General features: G+C 40.8%; 1 protein-coding gene across 1 annotated transcript in view; it reads right to left on the reverse strand.

The window, feature by feature from the left end:
• Positions 1-18,145, reverse strand: part of PPARG (peroxisome proliferator activated receptor gamma) — a 54,358-nt gene that overhangs the window by 3,915 nt on the left and 32,298 nt on the right. The window contains exons 3-6 of the mRNA XM_008636031.2: positions 16,617-16,786; positions 15,090-15,228; positions 10,406-10,605; positions 6,633-7,083 (exon numbers count right to left, since the gene is read on the reverse strand). Coding sequence (XP_008634253.1) covers positions 6,633-7,083; positions 10,406-10,605; positions 15,090-15,228; positions 16,617-16,786 — 960 coding nt within the window. The remainder of the gene's footprint in view (positions 1-6,632; positions 7,084-10,405; positions 10,606-15,089; positions 15,229-16,616; positions 16,787-18,145) is intronic.

Raw genomic sequence — 18,145 nt, forward strand, 5'->3', positions numbered from 1 at the left:
AGGATAGCTTGGCATCACCCCAGGAGCCCAGGCCCAGCCACTGATGGCAGTGGAGACCAGTGGCTGTGGCTTGTGCAGAAAATGCCTCTCCTGGGCTCCTGCCTCTCCCGGGCATGGAGGAGGCTGGGGGATGTTTCCAGCCACACTCAGCTCCTCGCACTGCCAGAGCCCAGCAGCAGCTTTGGCACAGCTTCTTCTTCAGCAAGAAGCAAAATCTTTCTGTTTTAGCCATTATTATCCTCATCATAATAGCTGTTCTGTTAGCTCTGTCTGTCCCCAAATACATCCTTAAGTGGCTGCAGTTATTAGCAGAATTCGTAACATTTGGTTTCTAACTTGAGGTAATAAATTATTTGATTCTCCAGCACTGAAAGTTAATGCAATGTCGAATGTCTAAGCAATGAAAGCTGCTAAACTTTGTTAAATCCTCACATATGACAGTGACCACCATGAATCTGTTACTGCTAAAATGCTTAATACTGGCTCATGCATCCCAACTATCATAATGGAAAGAGTCAACAATGTAAATAACATCTGCTGTGTAGCTATGAAATTAATTCCATTGGTTGATCAATAAAAAGCAGTGCAAGCCTTAAATCACTTCCCTAAGGCAATAATTCCATTTCAGCAAGGACAAGAGGTTGATCTCTATTAAAAACTGAAAAAATAAGCTGTTATTTCCTGTGATCTTGGTAACCTTTCTGTGCATAGAGTTCTACTAAGTCAGCTGGACTTGTGCTTCACACTGGAAAAAAGGCTGAGAGAAAACAAAGCTCTTTATAAATACATCAGGGTTTTACTTCACGGGGGAAAAAAATTGCAGTGTAAACTAAAAGGCAAAGCTGGCAGGAAAACAAATGAGTACACACAAGCCATGAAAACAAAGGTCACTGATCAGGAAAGGATATTCCATTCCCCAAGAGGTGAGGTCTGGGCAGAGCTTTTCAGAGATAGGAATAATGGTAATTTTGAATATGAACCTGGATATTTGTTTGCCAATGTGCTTGTCTTGCAGAGATCACTCATTTATCCCATTCAATGGATAACCCCATAAAATCTGGTTCAGAAAGTCTGGGAGTAAATGTGACAAAAGGTTCCTTTTTATTCATTTCCTTTGGCAATATTTCTGAGCAATTTTTTTCAGCTACTTAAAGAATTTTTGATAAATGTTAGGTATTTATTTTTCGATTACCTGAATGCATTGCCTGTGCTGCAGAATCGAGCTGACATCTTTCTGACACTTCCCAAATTTCAGCCCTTCAAAGCTGCTAAAGCTTTGGGGTTGCGATAGCTTTAAATTTTCCTTGCGTGTTGCAGCTGAACTCTGAGCTAGCTGGGCATGACTCAGTGTGCAGGGATAGAAAAAGCCAGAAAGCACAAAGACGTGGCCTTGAGATTTCCTCTGAGATTCATCTCCATTTGGCCCCTGCTCCTCTGTGGTGGGAATTTTTTGGGGTGTGAGTTTTTCAGGAGTGAATCCCCATTCAAATGTTGTGCTTCAGAGTCCAGGAGGAAACTCCACTGGGTCTGGAACTTATCAGGAACCCCCTGAATTCGGATGCCCGAGGTCAACTGAAGGTCAGTGAGACTGCAGGGGCTAAAACTCTGAAACCCCTTTGAAAACCCCATTGTGATGGTTTTCTAATGACCCAATGGAACCAGAGGCAGAGAAGATGACTCTGACAAAAGCCAAAGAGATCATCAGATGTTATTTTTAAATAAGCCAATTCAAGAGGAAGGAAAATTCCCATTGAAGGCAAGAGAGATTTTTCATGAATGAGAACTTCAGGATATGGGCAGTGTTTTTTGGGTGTTGACAGTTTGCTATACTTTCTCAGTAAAAATCTTTTTGCAGAGGAAAATGCTGTTTCTGTTCCAAGAAACTTATCTAAATCAGGAAAAAAGGAAATAAGAGACAAAAGCTTAAACATCCAGCTATTATGGTACATCTCAAGCTGCTAAAAAGCTCTTAAATATACATGCTCCAGACCAATTTGGTTTTGTACCAAAAGGTGTGTTTAGTGCAGCAAGGAGCTGCAGAGGGATGTGCCTTGCAGAAAAAAGGGCAAGGGGAATGATGAACAGTGAGCCTCGAGAACCATTGCAATAGGGACCGAGAAAACACAGGAATGGGAGTGTGGAACTGCATGGGACACTGGGGGGGAAGCCTCTGGGCAGACCTAAGTGCTGCTGGAAAGCTGCCAGAGCAAACTGCAAAGGGAACTGCTGAGGGAAGTGAAGGACAAAACCAAGGAGCTGTAGCAGGGCTCTCTTAGGACACAATGAAAATGGGTGACACAGGGCCAAAGAGTTGGTATGGTAAGCTGAGAGAGAACTCAGAGGGATTTGGATGCTGCTTTTAGTCCTCCCTGATACACCAGATTGTTGTTTGAAGTGTAGCTTTTTCCTCTGCTATCTCCAGCCTGCCCTTCACCCATGAGGACTATGAGCACCATGGTTCCCTTTCGTTTATTATGGGTCTTTATTCATGTTTTCTTTATGTTTTCATTCATTATCCTATGGCTGCTTCAATTGGTTTGAAAACTCTGCAGGAAATTGTTCCAAGTCAGAAGATGTTCACAGTGACTGTGAAAGGCCAATAACCCCAGTTTTGAGTGCCAGCAGTACCACTTTGTGTAAATTGATAGTCTATACTGTCTCAGGGGAGAATATTTGTTTATTTACTTACTTATTTGGATGCCTCTTTCATGTCCCTAAAAATAATTACAATGTTTTACCTGTTCCTCACATATGAAGTTGCCACCTGCAAGACTTTACATTTTAATAGCTTTGACTAAGTGCATTTTGCATTTAAATGCACATTCTACAATCTCAGCATGAAAAAACGGGCAAAGATCTGGCTGAGTGAACACACGTGCTGCTTCTTTTTCCTCCTGCTGAGGCAGATGTGACTCAGCAGTTTGAGGTTTGTCTTCTGAGACTGTCACATATATTGTTGTCACCAGGATTTTGGTTCAATGCCTCCAGTGATGATCTGCAGTTCTTGCTCTGATTGCAAAGCATTTCTTTGTTCTAACAAAGTGCGGGATTTGTGTGGCAGTGAAATAGGAATCACTTGTTGGTAACAGTCAGCGATAAAACTTCAAATTTTGCTGACCTCAGAATGCAGCAAAATTATTGAATATGGTGTTTAAATCAGGAGCAGGGACTTGTGGCTTAAAATTTAGGGTAAAAAAACCCACAGAAAACTGAAAAAGTGACTTTAGAAACATCTTTGGGTTTAAATACCCATTTGACTGCACGTGGACTGTCAGAGTGTGGATCTTTACAGGGACACCCTGCCCCAAACACTGCTGTATCCAAATATTCCTGTATCCAAACCTTCCTGTATCCAAACACTGCAGAAGATAACACACAAAGCTTTGTGTCCATGCATGTAAACATGGTACAAAATTCCCTTTTAAGCTTTTTCTTTGTTTGACACCAACCTGCTAGAGCGAGTTTGCTCAGTTCATAAATGTGAATTGTCCCAACAAGGCTTGGGGTATTATCTGTCCTGCCCTAACAGAGCCATCCAACTTGTTCTCCTTAAACCTTCTTGTGACAGAGTTCATCTTCAGCTCAGGTGGATGTGATATTTTTAAAGATGCCTCAAGTTCTTTGTCACATGTACAGAGCACTCACTACTGACTGAGGATGTGCCTCAGCGGCACAGAGGAAGAATATCTCCTAAAAAAAGCTTTCCAAATCTCATTTAACCAAAGTGTGTCTCTTAAGGCTACCACAGCTAGAGGATGTTGCAATGAGAGGTTGGTGCTGCTGTTGATGGCAAAAAGCACTGCTGTCGTACAAACAAGGTGATATCCTATGCTCACACACGGTCTCTCCGTCTCACCAGCATTAAATTCGGAATACAAGACTTTGTTTGCCACTTATGTTGTGTTATAGCACCAACAGTAAGAGCAGCTCTTCAGAAATGAGTTCAGAGAAACATTTGGAACCTCTGAGACAGAGAGAGGCTGCACTGAGCAGCTCAGGAACAGTAAAATCAACTGTGGGAGTGGGAGTACTTTCCATCTGTTGCTATTACAGTTAATTTGTCAGCTTCTCAGGGCTGTGACTTGGGCTTTTTGCCTTTTTAGATAACGTGCAAAAGCAGCTGTTTGGTTATCAAAAGGCTGAACAGTTTTATAGGATTTGTGGCAAATTCCAAACACTTCCCAATGAAAAGCTTCCTACGTGTAGTGTTCCAGCTGGAATTATCCTTCCCTTTCCCTTCTCCTCCTCTCTGTAGAGCTGCACAAGAGCCAGCCCCTCTGGAGCCAGCAGAATTAGCATCATTTCACTAGGTAATGACAGATTCATTCCTTGGAATCCCCTGGCTGGGATCTTTTTGGGTTCCACAGACTGGTTTTCTGTTAAAGATAGTTGTACACAGGATTTCATGAAGGGACTTGAGCGTTGCAGGATTCCTGCAGCAAGTCAAGTCCTCGAGGTACTCTAGTTTTGAAATCCTGTTTTCAGTGAAATCACCCTGCTACATTCAAATAGTTCTTGCAGAAATACAGTTTTGCAAGGGTATAGCTCTTACAGAAGCATCTGAGACAGCTGAGAAATTGGACTCAGTTTTCTATCACGTAAGATATTTTAGTCCCACAGAACGCATCCAGTTCACTGGATATCATATCTGGCTGTAAATTCCATGATAAAAGCTTTCTCTAATTGGCAACAAAGCTGAATTGTTTTCAAAACATAAACTCATTTTTTTCAAGCAGCTATCATGCTTTTTTGGAAAAAAAAAAACAGTTCTGAAAAAAGATAGCGAGATCTTTGTTATCAAGCAATTAAATGATCTTCCTAGAAAGGACTGATTTATATTTACACAGATTTATATCTCTCCACAGATTTGCTTCAGAGTTTTGCTACACAGTTACTTGATTCAAATTCGTTAGTTCTTTACAGGTCTCTGTTTACAAATTATTCTTGAAAAAAAAGAGACATGCTGATAAATTTGCTTCAACACAGTTAATTATTATATGTGAATCACTGTCCTCCTGCAATCTAAAATGTGAGACTGGTTACATCATTCCTATTTCCTCTGGAGTAAACCAAACACTGCTGAAGACAGGGCTTTGCAGAGAGCAAGTTCCCCTTTTGCAGTTAGGAGTGAATTTTGAGAGGCCTTTTTCTCATCTGTCACATTTCATTATACTAAAAACTGCGAAATATTGGCATGTTTTGTGCAGTGCCCTGATAGGCTTGTGCCATTTCTCCTCTCCCATCAAAGCCAACCAAAAATATACCAGCAAGGTGTTTTCCTTGCCTGAATTACTGCAGAGTCCTCAGGGATCATGGTGCCCAAGGTTTGCACAAGGAAATTTCTGGGAGCAGTTCTTGTTGGAAGTGGAATTAGCGGGACAAACTACATTGTGATCCCCCATTTTTCCTGAATGAAAAACGGTGCCAGGAGGAAGTGGAGGTGATTTTAAATGCAGCTCTGCCTATCAGTGCCCTCCCAGCAGCAGGGCTGTGTTTAGAACCAGAGCATGTGGTTGTGTTTGATTGCTGAAATGGGATTTAATAATGAAATACTCGGCGTTGCTCTGTGGAGGAGCCGAATCCAGAGCATTCAGCACATTCCTGCCACGGATATGTGCAGCTCCATGTTGGGCCAAAATACACACAAATCAGGAGGGCAAGATTTTATTTGTGCAACATCACTGCCTTGGGAGTGTTGGCCAAAGTAACAGAGCTTCAACGTGCCTGGAATCTATGTCTGAAGGTGTGTGTATCAGGAGGGCAAGATTTTATTTGTGCAACATCACTGTGCCTTGGGAGTGTTGGCCAAAGTAACAGAGCTTCAACGTGCCTGGAATCTATGTCTAAAGGTGTGTAAGGGAAATAAATCCTGGTAGCTGTCACTAATTCACAAAACAGAACAGCGACATCACCTCAGGAGAAGGGAGAACACAGTGGCTGTCTGCAGAAAAGCTGAAATTCGGTGGTTTTTCAGTGGAGTGTTGGATGTGTGCAGTGTGATACCTGGGCTTTCAGATTGGCTCAAAGAGTGATGCATGAAGATAACACAAACAGAGCAGCTGAGGGAATCTGAACAGGCACACCATGCCTGGTTTTCCCAGGCATTAGGGGACCATCATTTTCCTGAGAAATGTATTTCCCCCTCCTTTTAGAAGGCAAACAAAACCTTGCACGAATGAAAGATCAATGGGAAGCACCATAACCCTGTAAGCCCAGTACCCCCTGTCCTTTGGAATTGTTCTGGAGTCAAAGCTATTTGTGTTCAATTAGCAAGCCACACAACCTAATTGCAGGTTTAAAAAAATCTCACGCAGAATTTTAGCTCCTGCCAGTGAAATTCCACCCTTCCTGTTTTCCAGGAGATAGCCCTGATTTTGTTTTCAGCCTAAATGAGCTGATGACTCAGCAGGCATTTCCAGCTCCATCACTAATAGTGGGTCATTTCCATTTTCAGTTTCTGTCTGAAACTGAATAAAGGGCAAACAACAAAAAGAAATTTGAAAATGACTAAAAAACCTCTGTGTAAATGCACTCACTCCCACCCTGCAGTGCTGAGCACTTGGCTGTTTGCACAGGAGATAAAAGTGTCAATTCTGTCCTATAAAATCTCACATAAATAAGAGAGCACTTACCTCCACTTAGGATAATGACAGCTATAAATATTGCCAGGTCACTGTCATCTAATTCCAGTGCATTGAACTTCACAGCAAACTCAAACTTGGGCTCCATAAAGTCACAAAAAGGTTTTCTCAGGCTCTTCAGGAACTCCCGTGTCATGAATCCTTGTCCATCAGATATAAGAACCCCATCTTTATTCATCAGAGAAGCCAGCAGAGTATATATGATCTCATGGACCCCGTATTTCAGGAGAGTTACTTGGTCGTTCAGGTCAAGATTGACGAAGCCCGGAATGTTCTTGGCGAATTCCGTGATCTCCTGCACGGCCTCCACGGAGCGGAACTGGCAGCGCTGGAAGATGCGGATGGCCACCTCCTTGTTCTCCTCCTGCAGGGGGGACACGTGCTTGCACTTGATCTGGTCTTCTCCCATCATTAAAGAGTTCATGTCATAAATAACGAAGGGCTAAAAACAAAAGGAAAAGTCCGTTTACTCCCAAATGTCCTTTCCAAGAGCGTTCGACTCCTGAGAAACCCAAATGGGGGTGGAACTCACCAGCAACCCCTCAAACATCTCTGAGGAACCTATCAAGGGTTCCCAAGATAGTTAAATTGTCCTAAACCTATAAAAACAAATATCCTCACAATGTTAAAATGATTTACAGAAAAGGCTGAGTAAGGGGGGGGGAAGGAACACTATTTTAAAGTATCCAGGAGTTATGCCTTTTCCTTTGCTTGTTCGCTGTTTGTTTCACAAAACATTCTGTAATTCCAGAATTCAAAGTTTGGAATGTTTAACAAAAGGTTAAAATGATACTTATTTTAACTGAATTATAATGGCTTCTATAAGAGAGTATCTAATGAGTGTACAGGAACATTCTTTTTTTGTAGAAAGACAGAGAGTATTCACATTTTGATTCCTTTATTTACTTTCGTGCTCTATCCTAGGAAACACTGCAAGTAATACCAACTTTATGGCATTGAATATCTGATAAACATAACCTTTTGCTGTTAACTCCTTTAAAAACAACAAAGTTAGGATCTATTTAAACCCGCTCAACTTGTCTTTGGGAAAGAAAAAACAAATACCATGATACAAACCACAATTCAGAACACAAGAATGAGTTTGACTGTGAAATAAACTCAACTGGAATAAATCAATTTTGAAAGCAGCTTAGAAAAAGTAGTGCCAGAATACTTCCATTAGGATCTGGAAACAATCTGTTCCAGAATACGCAAAAGAAGCTCCTGGGTTTAAAGAAGTGGTTATGTGAGGATTTCTCCAATTTATTTGAAGAATCTTTCCCTCAGAGGATTAATGATTAAATAGTTCACTGCTGCACTGAGCAAATACCCACTGATATGAATAGGTTTGTTAACAGACTTGATTAATAAATTAAAATACAAGGGATTATAGTCCAACAATTGGACTATAGAAATAATTTTTAAAATATAAGGTCATTTATGATTGCAACTTCTAATGCCTTATAGGGGTGCTCAATCTCATGGTTTTATATTCACTACATGTTGCAGAACAGGTTCAAAAATAACCCAAGCCCTCCTAGCCATAGTCAGTAGTCCTTTCCCACAGAATCAGCTTCTGGGAACTCCTAAAATTCTATTCCTATTTGATTAAAATAGTTTTGAAATCTAATCAGTGCTAAATTATGGAATTAAACTGGAAGTGGCTACTGGTGGTGCCTTCTGAAGGCGGCAATGCCCACAGAGGCTCGTCCCCCTCCTCCTCCCATCCCAGAGTTCTGCACATGGACACTGGGAAGTGTTTGGTCACCCCACAGAGGCCAAACCCAGCTCACAGCTGGGAAGGGGGCAGGGAATGGCAGCTTTGTCCTTAACTGCTGGGAAAACAGAGAGCTCAAGGAATGGTGTGCACTGAGAAAAGGCAGGAAGAGAAGGAATTTCTCAAGAGGTAATGACATTTTGGCAGCAGCGAAACCATTAAATATGTGTCTGCACACATGGATATGCACACAGGTGGAACAGTGGAGCAACAAGACTGCAGAAGATGCTTTTAAAATGCGTATTTTGGTTCTATTAGGTAATTTCTTTCTGTTCTTTCTACTGGGAGCACCAAGTACAACAAAAAGTCGTTATTATGTCCATGCCCATGTGCTTTAGAAAGCCTATATTACACCACTGGCCTGCTGATGATAGATGGAAGTCAAGGAAGAGTTCTAAACAGCTGAAGATTTTTTTAATATAAAGATTCAGATGAACTTGTGAGTGGAATCTCATGTCAAATGAGCTCTGTGTATATCCCAGGAGATGATGAGTTACTCATTCTAGTTTTGATACACTCATTTGCATATCCAAACGTTTTAAATTAATTCAGATGATACAGCAACTAAAAAACAACAGAAGTTTAAACTCTGCCCATAGTAAACAGTTTGATGCTCCAGAGCACCAAATCTATTGATAAAAACATGGAAGTTGTAACCATTGAATACTGTCACTCTTTCAGTGGTATTTTCAAAAAAGACTTGCAAGTTGGCAGCACTGAAAAGCTGGATTCTGTCTACTGGTTTATTGCTGTTTCTAATGTGCCAAAGTTTAAAAACCTCCAAGAAAAAAGGAGAATGTAATTGATGTAATTACACATTTACTGGGCGAGAATTGCAGTGGTGGAACTTTCAGACATGACCAGGTTGCACATCAGTTTCTGCAGAATAAATAAACTTTGCTGATTCAAATTTTATATATTCCATGCTGAAAAGTTACCCACATTGTCAGTGCCCACCACATCTAAAGTTTTTATGTAAAGGATACAACCAATTGCTGCACAACACTGAAATTATTATTTTAATTGCCTTTAAGGAAAGGAAGAAATACCTTTCTGGAGCCTGAAATACCTCCATGTTCTTTGCTGTCTTTGAAATTATTAAGGAAAATGAAATACAGTCTCCGTTGTAATCCTGACAGTAAAATTTCTGCCAATGATTCTAGAAAATAACATCAAACTAAGAGTTGTAGGTTTTGGCAAACTATTTTGTTCTTTAGGTATTAAAATACTGTCCAAATTTAAAACCTACCGAAATGGTCAGACATTATTTATCCTCCTCTCACTGATACAGAAGATTGTGATGCATTGCAGGCGAAGTTTGCAAGGCAACCCACAAACACACTTATCACCATTCCTTACTTCTTCCTGTCCATCCTCCTAAAATTCCAACTGCACCAACACAGGGCACTGATCTGACCTGAGATAACCCAGTTAAAAGCAGGAAGTCATCAGAGCATCATAAGAACGAGCATCACAGTTCAGCCTGGTGGCTGTGCTGGGGCTGGAATCGTTTGCCACTTAGGAAAAGGAATATTCCTTAGGAAAAGGAATATTCCTTAGGGAACAGCCAGTGCTGGTAACACACTGTGGTAGGGATGCTGGAATAGGACAGCAGGCAATTCCAGACAGCTAGAAAGACACCTTAAACAGATAGTGTGGGAGATAACCTCTGGGCAAGGAGAAGGAAAACGGGAAGAGAGGATCAGAGAATACAAAAAGGTTAAGATGACCTTCAAATTCTTGTACCGGTTTCAAGTATTTTATTAGGTGAACTTGGAGTTTTTTCAAATAATGTTTACTTATTCTATCTAAAAACATTTCCTGTGTTTCAAACACAGCTTGAAATATGTAACTGCCAACAGCAAAGTGGGGGTTTTTTTTAGGTTTGGTGGTTTGTAGTTTTTTTTTTTTTCCAAGAGCTGCGTTGTCAACTTGGTAAATCATTTACACAGAAGAAAGGAAGAAACAAAGAGAAGAGGGAACTGACTGATTTGTCTGTCGTCTTTCCTGTCAGGATGGCCCTTGCCTTGGCTTTGGTCAGAGGGAAGGACTTGATGTAGGAGTCGTACAAGTGCTTGGCCAGCGCCCGCAGGTCGGCGGATTCGGGGTTTAACTGGTCGATGTCGCTGGAGATCTCTGCCAGGAGCTTCTCCTTCTCCGCCTGCGGCATCCGCCCAAACCTGATGGCTGAGGAACAGCACAAGGGTTACACCTCAAAAAGCACATTTGAACAGGTTTTCTGCCACCTTTCTGCACCTGCAGTTGCACCTCACAAAGCACATTTGAGTCTTCTGTCGCCTTTTGGTGTGGGCTGCTGAAGCTTGTGTTAAAACAGGGTTAGGCAAGCAAGGCAAGAGGGGTTTCTCTGGTAATTCAGGCAAAACAGCTGAAGATCTTTAAAGAAATGTAAACAAACAAATCTCAAAGAGGAAATCATCTCTGTGCCCAAACAATACCATTAAAATACCCTGCTTAGAAATGCAAACCTGCTGTCAGCTGTTGGTGAAACCCCCTGGTTCCACCTCCAATCTACATAAAATGTAAAGAATATTTAAGATATTAAAGTTCTGTTGGCTGAGGGTAGGAACCACCATTGAGCCTTGTATTGTTTTGGGCAAATCACCATGTGGATCTCGGATTCTTCATTTGTTTGGAAACAAAACCCTCACATGCCTTGCAGGAATAAATTCCTGAACGGCTCAGCAGAATTTAGCACAGCAAGTGCTGGAAAATGTTACCATAAGAATTAAGGAATGGGGAAGAAGGTTGTACAAGGAATAAAAAGCTGGAAAAGGCTGAGTTCCTCATGGTAGCTCTATGTATTTGAAGACCAGGAAATGGTTCTACCTCATCATTGGAGCTCAAAATTGCACAATACCAAATCTCCTCTGAACCTCCTGCTTTTCTGTCCATGTACTTCCCATCCAAGACACTGTTTATTCATATGGGGACTGACTGGATAATGAGCCATCAAAATCAAGACTGATTTATCACCTGATATTTCAATAAACAGAATTTATTTTGCTTTATGGAAACAAAACAGAACAAAAGAGCATCAAAACAAAAAACGGAAGGAAGAAATCAAGGTTTGCATTTTGGCCCTAGGGGCAAATAAAAATATCATGAATATTTTTTCAGTGATTAGTGTATTCCTTGGATAAAGGAAAAGTGCTGCTAAGATCATATAGAGATGATTTTACTGGGATGTGTGTTGATGGGCAAACAGGACACTTTTTTCCAAGAATAAATAATTATGCCAGAACACATCCCCCCCTCCCCATTTTTAATATACTATTATATTTATCCATCAGTTGTCTTATTTCATGGCTGCAGAAACAAAGTTGTATATTTTAATGACTGAACTCCATTTCTCTTTCAGCAAACTCAGTCTCTGAGTGACACATGATGAATATTTCACATTTGTTTGGGTGCTCTTTAAATTAAATTATACTGAACACCAGCAGGAAATGATTCTGTTGTGGGCCTGTTCCTGAGAGCTGAGGTTTGCAAAAGCAGGCTCAGAATCTGGAATCCCACTGGCAGAGGACTCCATTCCACCAAAAGAAAAGGTGATCAGCACTCAAATGCTGCATTTCAAATATAACATCTCATTATAAAGTATATTTTAAATACAACAATTCGTTAACAACAAGGAGAGTTGTGAATCAAGCATTCCTATCTTACAATTTCATAGACATAGGATTTATTTGTTCAGGTTTAGAACAGATTTTGTAAATGGGATATTAGTTCCCATATTAGCAGATTCTGTTCAATGCTTATTAGCATTGCAGGCAAAATTGGGGGCAAAATCAATTTTGTGGGTCGAGCCTAGTAGTTTCCTTTTGGAAAAACCATTGTCACTGTCATTTTCAGGGGACTGAGACAAAAATCAGGGAGAGGTCAGGCAGTGGGAGGTTTCTGTGAGGAATTGGGCAAGTGGGATTTTGGATGAGAGGAGAAGAAGGGGCTGATGATGACACTTAGAAAGGTTAGGCTGGGAAAAGGAGAGCCTGGGAAGGGGATCAGTAGGGGCGGGAAGGGCAGGGAAAAGGGTGGTGGAAGAGCTCTGGAAACCTGGCTGGCTGCTGGTGCTGAGAAGGTGGAAGGGGTTCAGGTGGAAGCTTCTTCCCCAGTAATCCCAGACTCTGCAAGTTTGGGCAGCAGCCTGCAGCTGGAATGTGGGATCTCTCCCTTTCCTTTGGCAGTTCTTCCTTTCCCTTGCCTTTGCAGGATTCTCCAAATGTCAGGAGCAGAAAGCCAACAGTGAATGCAGTCAGTCACTACATGCTGCATCCTATCCTTTGGCTTCCTGTGGAAAAACTACAATATTTATCCTCACCCCAGATTTTACTGCTTGGAGAAGTTAAATATAAAAAAGATGATTGTTTATAGACTGTCCTGTAGGACACCACTCTTCTGATGGTCAGGATAATTTCTGAGCATGAAGGAGACCCCAAACAGCCCATAAATACAGTTTCTTACATTAGAAAACACAGGGTAAAGCTGGGGTGGATACCTGTCTGACTTTACCGGAGCCACATGCCCAGATTGAGCAATCCCCTGCTCCTGGCACTGATGATAAAGACATATTGCCATGTGTTCCCTTCTTTCCATTACAGTAGCTGGGGTAATACAAGCAGGACTTTTAGCAGGAGAGAACAAAATAAATGACATTTTCAAACCAAAAGAACCAGGCTTCTCCTCAGTGGCGCTTCAGAACCCAATCTGCACAACTCAGGGTTAAACCCAGAGCAGCACTGTGGCTAGGGAAGGAAAGGAAAACAATATTCCAAGCATGAGAACACCACTGTCTTTTTTAACCTTTAGCCAAGTGGTATGTAGCATTTATACGTGAAAAAATGTGGCTGTAGCTGCTGAGTGTCTCCTTGCAGTCCCCCTTTTGTCCTGATCATTTTGCAATAATACATCTACACAAGGCCAGGCACAGACTGGAACCCTCAGGCACAAATAACCCACATTCTGCTTCAAAGCATTTAACATTCAGATAATTTCCCTGCCCGAGTGGCTGAAGTGTAATCTGTAGATGTAACATAAAAATGTGTCTCAGTGTCATTGAGCACATCCAGTGTTGCATTTCTTTATGCTTCTGGGCCCTCAAAGGTGAAATTCAGCTCTTTTTAAAAATCTGTTTATAAATGATGAAGGAATGAGGGTGTTTTGTGCAATGCAATGTAACCAGAGCGGGCAAAAAGAAAAAGGCAGTGTAGAAGGCAATACTTGAATAGAAACACTGACTTCTTGTTGGGAGAACTCCTGGTTGGAGCAAAGGAAAATGTTCCTTGGAGCCCTGGGGCAAATGGCTTTGCCCTTTTCCTGCCTGCCCCTGACTCCCATAACCTTGTTGGTGCCACAGCTTCTGCCTGAGCAGTGGCTGAAGAGGGACAAACGGCAGGTGAAATGATAATTTTAAAGCTGTTCTATATGTTATAGGCCAGAGAGAATGGTCTGGGCCATCTCCTTCCTGATGGAGCTGCCCATGGATCCCACTGACACAACTGGGAGCTGTGTTGCCAGGCCAGGGGAGACTCTGGCACACACCCTGAAAATAATAATAATAAACCCTCCTGGATTACTATAAAAATACCCACAGTAGCATTTCAAAATTAGACTTATTTTTAAGTGTTACTGTTGCATCCCAGGAATTTGAAAACCATATTTTCTATTAGCAAAACATTTCCCATACCAATTTACATTCAGGGCATGTGTTAACTTTGCAAACCACAGTCCAGCTTTCCTCTTGGGGACAGCACACTCATTTTTTATACTGAAAATAATGAAAGTTCTAAAAAAACCACAGAGAAATTATTTTCCCAGTCATGTTTGCAATTCTTTACCCTTAGAATTACATAAGTCTCTATGTTATGACATTTAATTCCTGTTTTTACTCAGCTTTGCCAAAGCAAGGCAACAAAGAATCTTCATTATGTCTTTCTGTCCAAACATTCGTAAGTATTTCCACATGAATTGCTCTGTTAATTTTAAAGTTCAGAGGGACTTTCTTCTGAATGCTATGCGAGAGAGCAGCACTGTGATATTCTTCCTGCCATTACTTATGGTAAAAAAGGCAACCCCAGATGTGGGTGTTCTAGGAAGGAGGAGGATAGAGATTTTTAGAAGTGTACAATTTGGGCCAATTAATTTCAAACACGTTGTGTTTTAGTGTGAGAAGTGCTAACTCAGTCATACTAACAGTCCTTGGTAAGTGACCTATGCAGCAAATTCAAGTTGCTGTTATTCACAAAGCTTCAGCACATTCTCTAACCCAGCCTTCATAATTATGTTTTTGGCTTTCAGGAAAGGCATCTTGAGCTCCAGCAGGCAAAAAAAAAGGGTCTGGTCAGAAAATAAGATGATGAAGTGAAAAATAGCAATTACAGAGGGAATATTATTCAGGAGGAGCAAACCGACTCACGTGTTACATTTTGTATTACAGCCAGCAAATCTCCACCTCTCTGGTTTTCATGTTACAGCAATCTCCAGTCACAGAGAGGCTCCTAAAGTCAGGGCAATCTCTCTGACGTGGATTTCTAAACTGCCTGCTGTAAAGAAACTGAAGACTGTGGGCATTTGAGCACATTCAGTGACTGTGTTGCTGTTCCACGTTCTTTTTCAGCTGAACCATTACTGATTTCAACTCTACGTGCACTTACCATTATGTGACATTCCAACAGCGAGGCACTTCTGGAACCTGCAGTACTGACATTTATTCCTGCTTTTCTTGTGGATCCGGCAGTTTAGATCACATCTGTCATAAATTAGCTTTAACCTGATTGTTCTTCGAAAAAAGCCCTGGAGAAAACAGAAAAATATGGAAAAGGATGCAAGAAACTGGCAGTGCCATCCTGGCCCTGCTCCACCCATCCAGGGCACCTCTCTGTGCCCACCCTGACCCGGATCAGAGGGATTCCCAAAGGAAGCAAAGCTCCTGGGACCACCCTCTCTGCTCCTGTTCTGCTCTTATCAATTGTTTCCAACTCCCTTTGATAAAGGGGTAAAATTCTCAAAAAGCTGGAGAAGCTTTAGGGAATCAGTGGGGTTTAAAGGATATTTGGGATATAAGGTGAGTGCACAACTCCAAAGGAAGCGAAACTCCGTTTGTGCCATTGCTCATGGGACAATTATTATGAACCAAACACGACATTTTCAAAATTTAAAGTTCACTATCAACGTAGAAAATTTGTTGTTAACCATGACAAACCAAAAATTCTGCCAACAGCAGTTCCAACTCTAGTAAATGAAAAAGGCTGTAGGTTATTTCTCTTTTTACAGTTTAAAGATGCTTTTTCGGGTCAGTCATAATCAATTATTAAAGCTTGTATGGAGTTATCACCATTTTTTCCTTGTAAAAATGATTTTTTTCCTCACAGGGAATAATAACAGGAAAAGCATAATGCCAACTTTTATTTACATAAGTAACTGTAATTTGAGGAATCTACTTCATACTTATTGCTTTATGTGTGTTCCTAATTCACTGCTGGGTTAAGCTCTGGATTGGTTCTTTCCTTTAAGTTATTTTCCTCAAGATATTGCAAATGGAGAAGATGGGAATTTCACATTAAACTCTAATGATTTTCTTTGAACTCAATGAATTATTAATAATTTAATTCTCTGACATTTCTTCTCTCATTCTTGAGGACTGCAATGTTTACACCATTCATTTGTCCTTTAACATGTTATGAGCACTAAATATCACTGAGATTAAAAAGTCAGGGAAGCTTTAAAGCAGAAATCCACATTCTTAATACCATTAGACTTCTCTGTAGTCACCCAAAATGTATAAATTGGGTAAAGAAACTCGAATCAAGCAGAATAACAGAGCCTGAGTTTTAAATTGCTCAGAGCCTTGGAGCTGGGCATGAGTTTGCTCTTGCTGCGTTCTAAGAATTCAGATTTTTCTACACATGACCTCCAAGACAGCAGGAACGAAATATGCTTGCATGATTGAAAGAAGGAGAAAAAATGCACAAAAAATTGGGAGTAGATCAATAACACCAACAAGAAAAAAGCAAGCTACACTTTAAAAAACTCCCGCTTATTAAGTCATAAATTACACGCGGGAAAAATTTACGCAAAGACCTGAAACTTTTATTGTTTCGTTTTGGGGTTTTTTTCCCAAAAAAAAGCACAAAGGCGGGATTTTTTACCAAGTGATTATTTAGATGAAAACAGCATCTTACCTTGCAGCCCTCACAGGCATGCACCCCGTAGTGGAAGCCAGAGGCCTTGTCCCCGCACACGCGGCACTCGATGGCCATCAGCGAGCTGGACGACTCCTCGTGAGGTTTGTTGTACAACTGAACCTTCTCTGAGAAATAGGGAGGGGAAGGAGGCTCCATTTTGATGGCACCTGTGCACAGAGAAGAGTTCAATGATGAACTCCAAGGAAATACATGGAGGAAGCAGCAAGGAACGATCACAAGGCATCCCAGTCAAGTTGGGATGGGATTCCCAGGTCTGCTCCACGGCAAAGCCAGCAGCAGACAAAGGCTGCAAAGGGATGGGAGCTGGAAGCTGCACTTCACTGGCTGGAAAAGCTGGAAGGGGCAGATTCTGATGGAGAAATTGTATTACAGATCCAGCTTTCAGCTCTGTAGTGTGGAATGGTTTGAAGATGGATATTAAAAATTAATGTATGGAGAACTCAGGCTTTACTCTATCTTTAAAGTGCTGAAAAACTCCTACATGGAGATGGGCTGGAGTGACTAATCTGGCTTAAAAAATATTCAAGTGTCTAATAGAGCTATATATGGAATAATATATTATTCAATTATATATATATATATGTGATAAAATAATATTGGATATTTCAAGAAACTCAGCTCTCTCCTGGGGACAACTGTTCAACCTGGGATGAAGATTAGAGATAAATTTGCTCTTCTGAAAGTTTCTAATTAAGAGAGCAATTTCTAATACTGAATGAGCTCAAACAAGTAAATATGATGTCTTTGAATCAATCATCACTGGCCATAGAAGAAGCTGAAATTTGATAGTTACATTACATCAGGAATGATGAAACAGACGGAGTATTAAAAAAGGTATTTTTATTTTTCCGGATTGGCTACACTATACAAACTAGAAAGATTTATTCCTAAATAAACTGGGAAGAAATTATCTAAGTAAAGATGAGGAGGATTTATGCCATCTAAACTCTACTGCACTCTTTAAAACTACTTGGCATTAAAATGTTATGAATATTTCTAATTAAACAAAAGAAAAATAAATTACTAGCTGGAAAAAATGTCCATTCCTTTATTACAGTAGTAATGCAGAGATACACGGCACCTGCTTCACTGTACAACCAAAATTTAACGCCACAGTTTTCCCAGCAAGAATTCCCTGAAAGAACTCCTGTACAGATTACTACAAATAAAAGTGATGTCAGATCTAAGCAGAAGTGGATCCTTAAAAGAGTTCCAGGCACAGCAACCTCACATTCCCACTCTGAAAAAAAGGAATGCAGTAACAATTTATTTAGGAATAGGTCACTTCCTTTCTTAAAAGGAGGATTTAGTGTAATTTTTTCAGTGTAAGGGGTGAAAGAGCAGCATGTTTCATAGCAAGTAAATAATCCAGGAGCAGTGATAGGAGTTGTAACAATGCTGTGACTCAGGGGCAGCCAATATTTCTACACCATCGGCTTCTTAGGCTGTTTGGAATTTAAAGGCTGCACATATTAATAATTAATATGCTCTGTATGCTGGGCATT

Source organism: Corvus brachyrhynchos, unplaced genomic scaffold (assembly GCF_000691975.1).
Source record: "Corvus brachyrhynchos isolate BGI_N302 unplaced genomic scaffold, ASM69197v1 scaffold266, whole genome shotgun sequence".
Lineage (NCBI taxonomy): Eukaryota > Metazoa > Chordata > Aves > Passeriformes > Corvidae > Corvus > Corvus brachyrhynchos.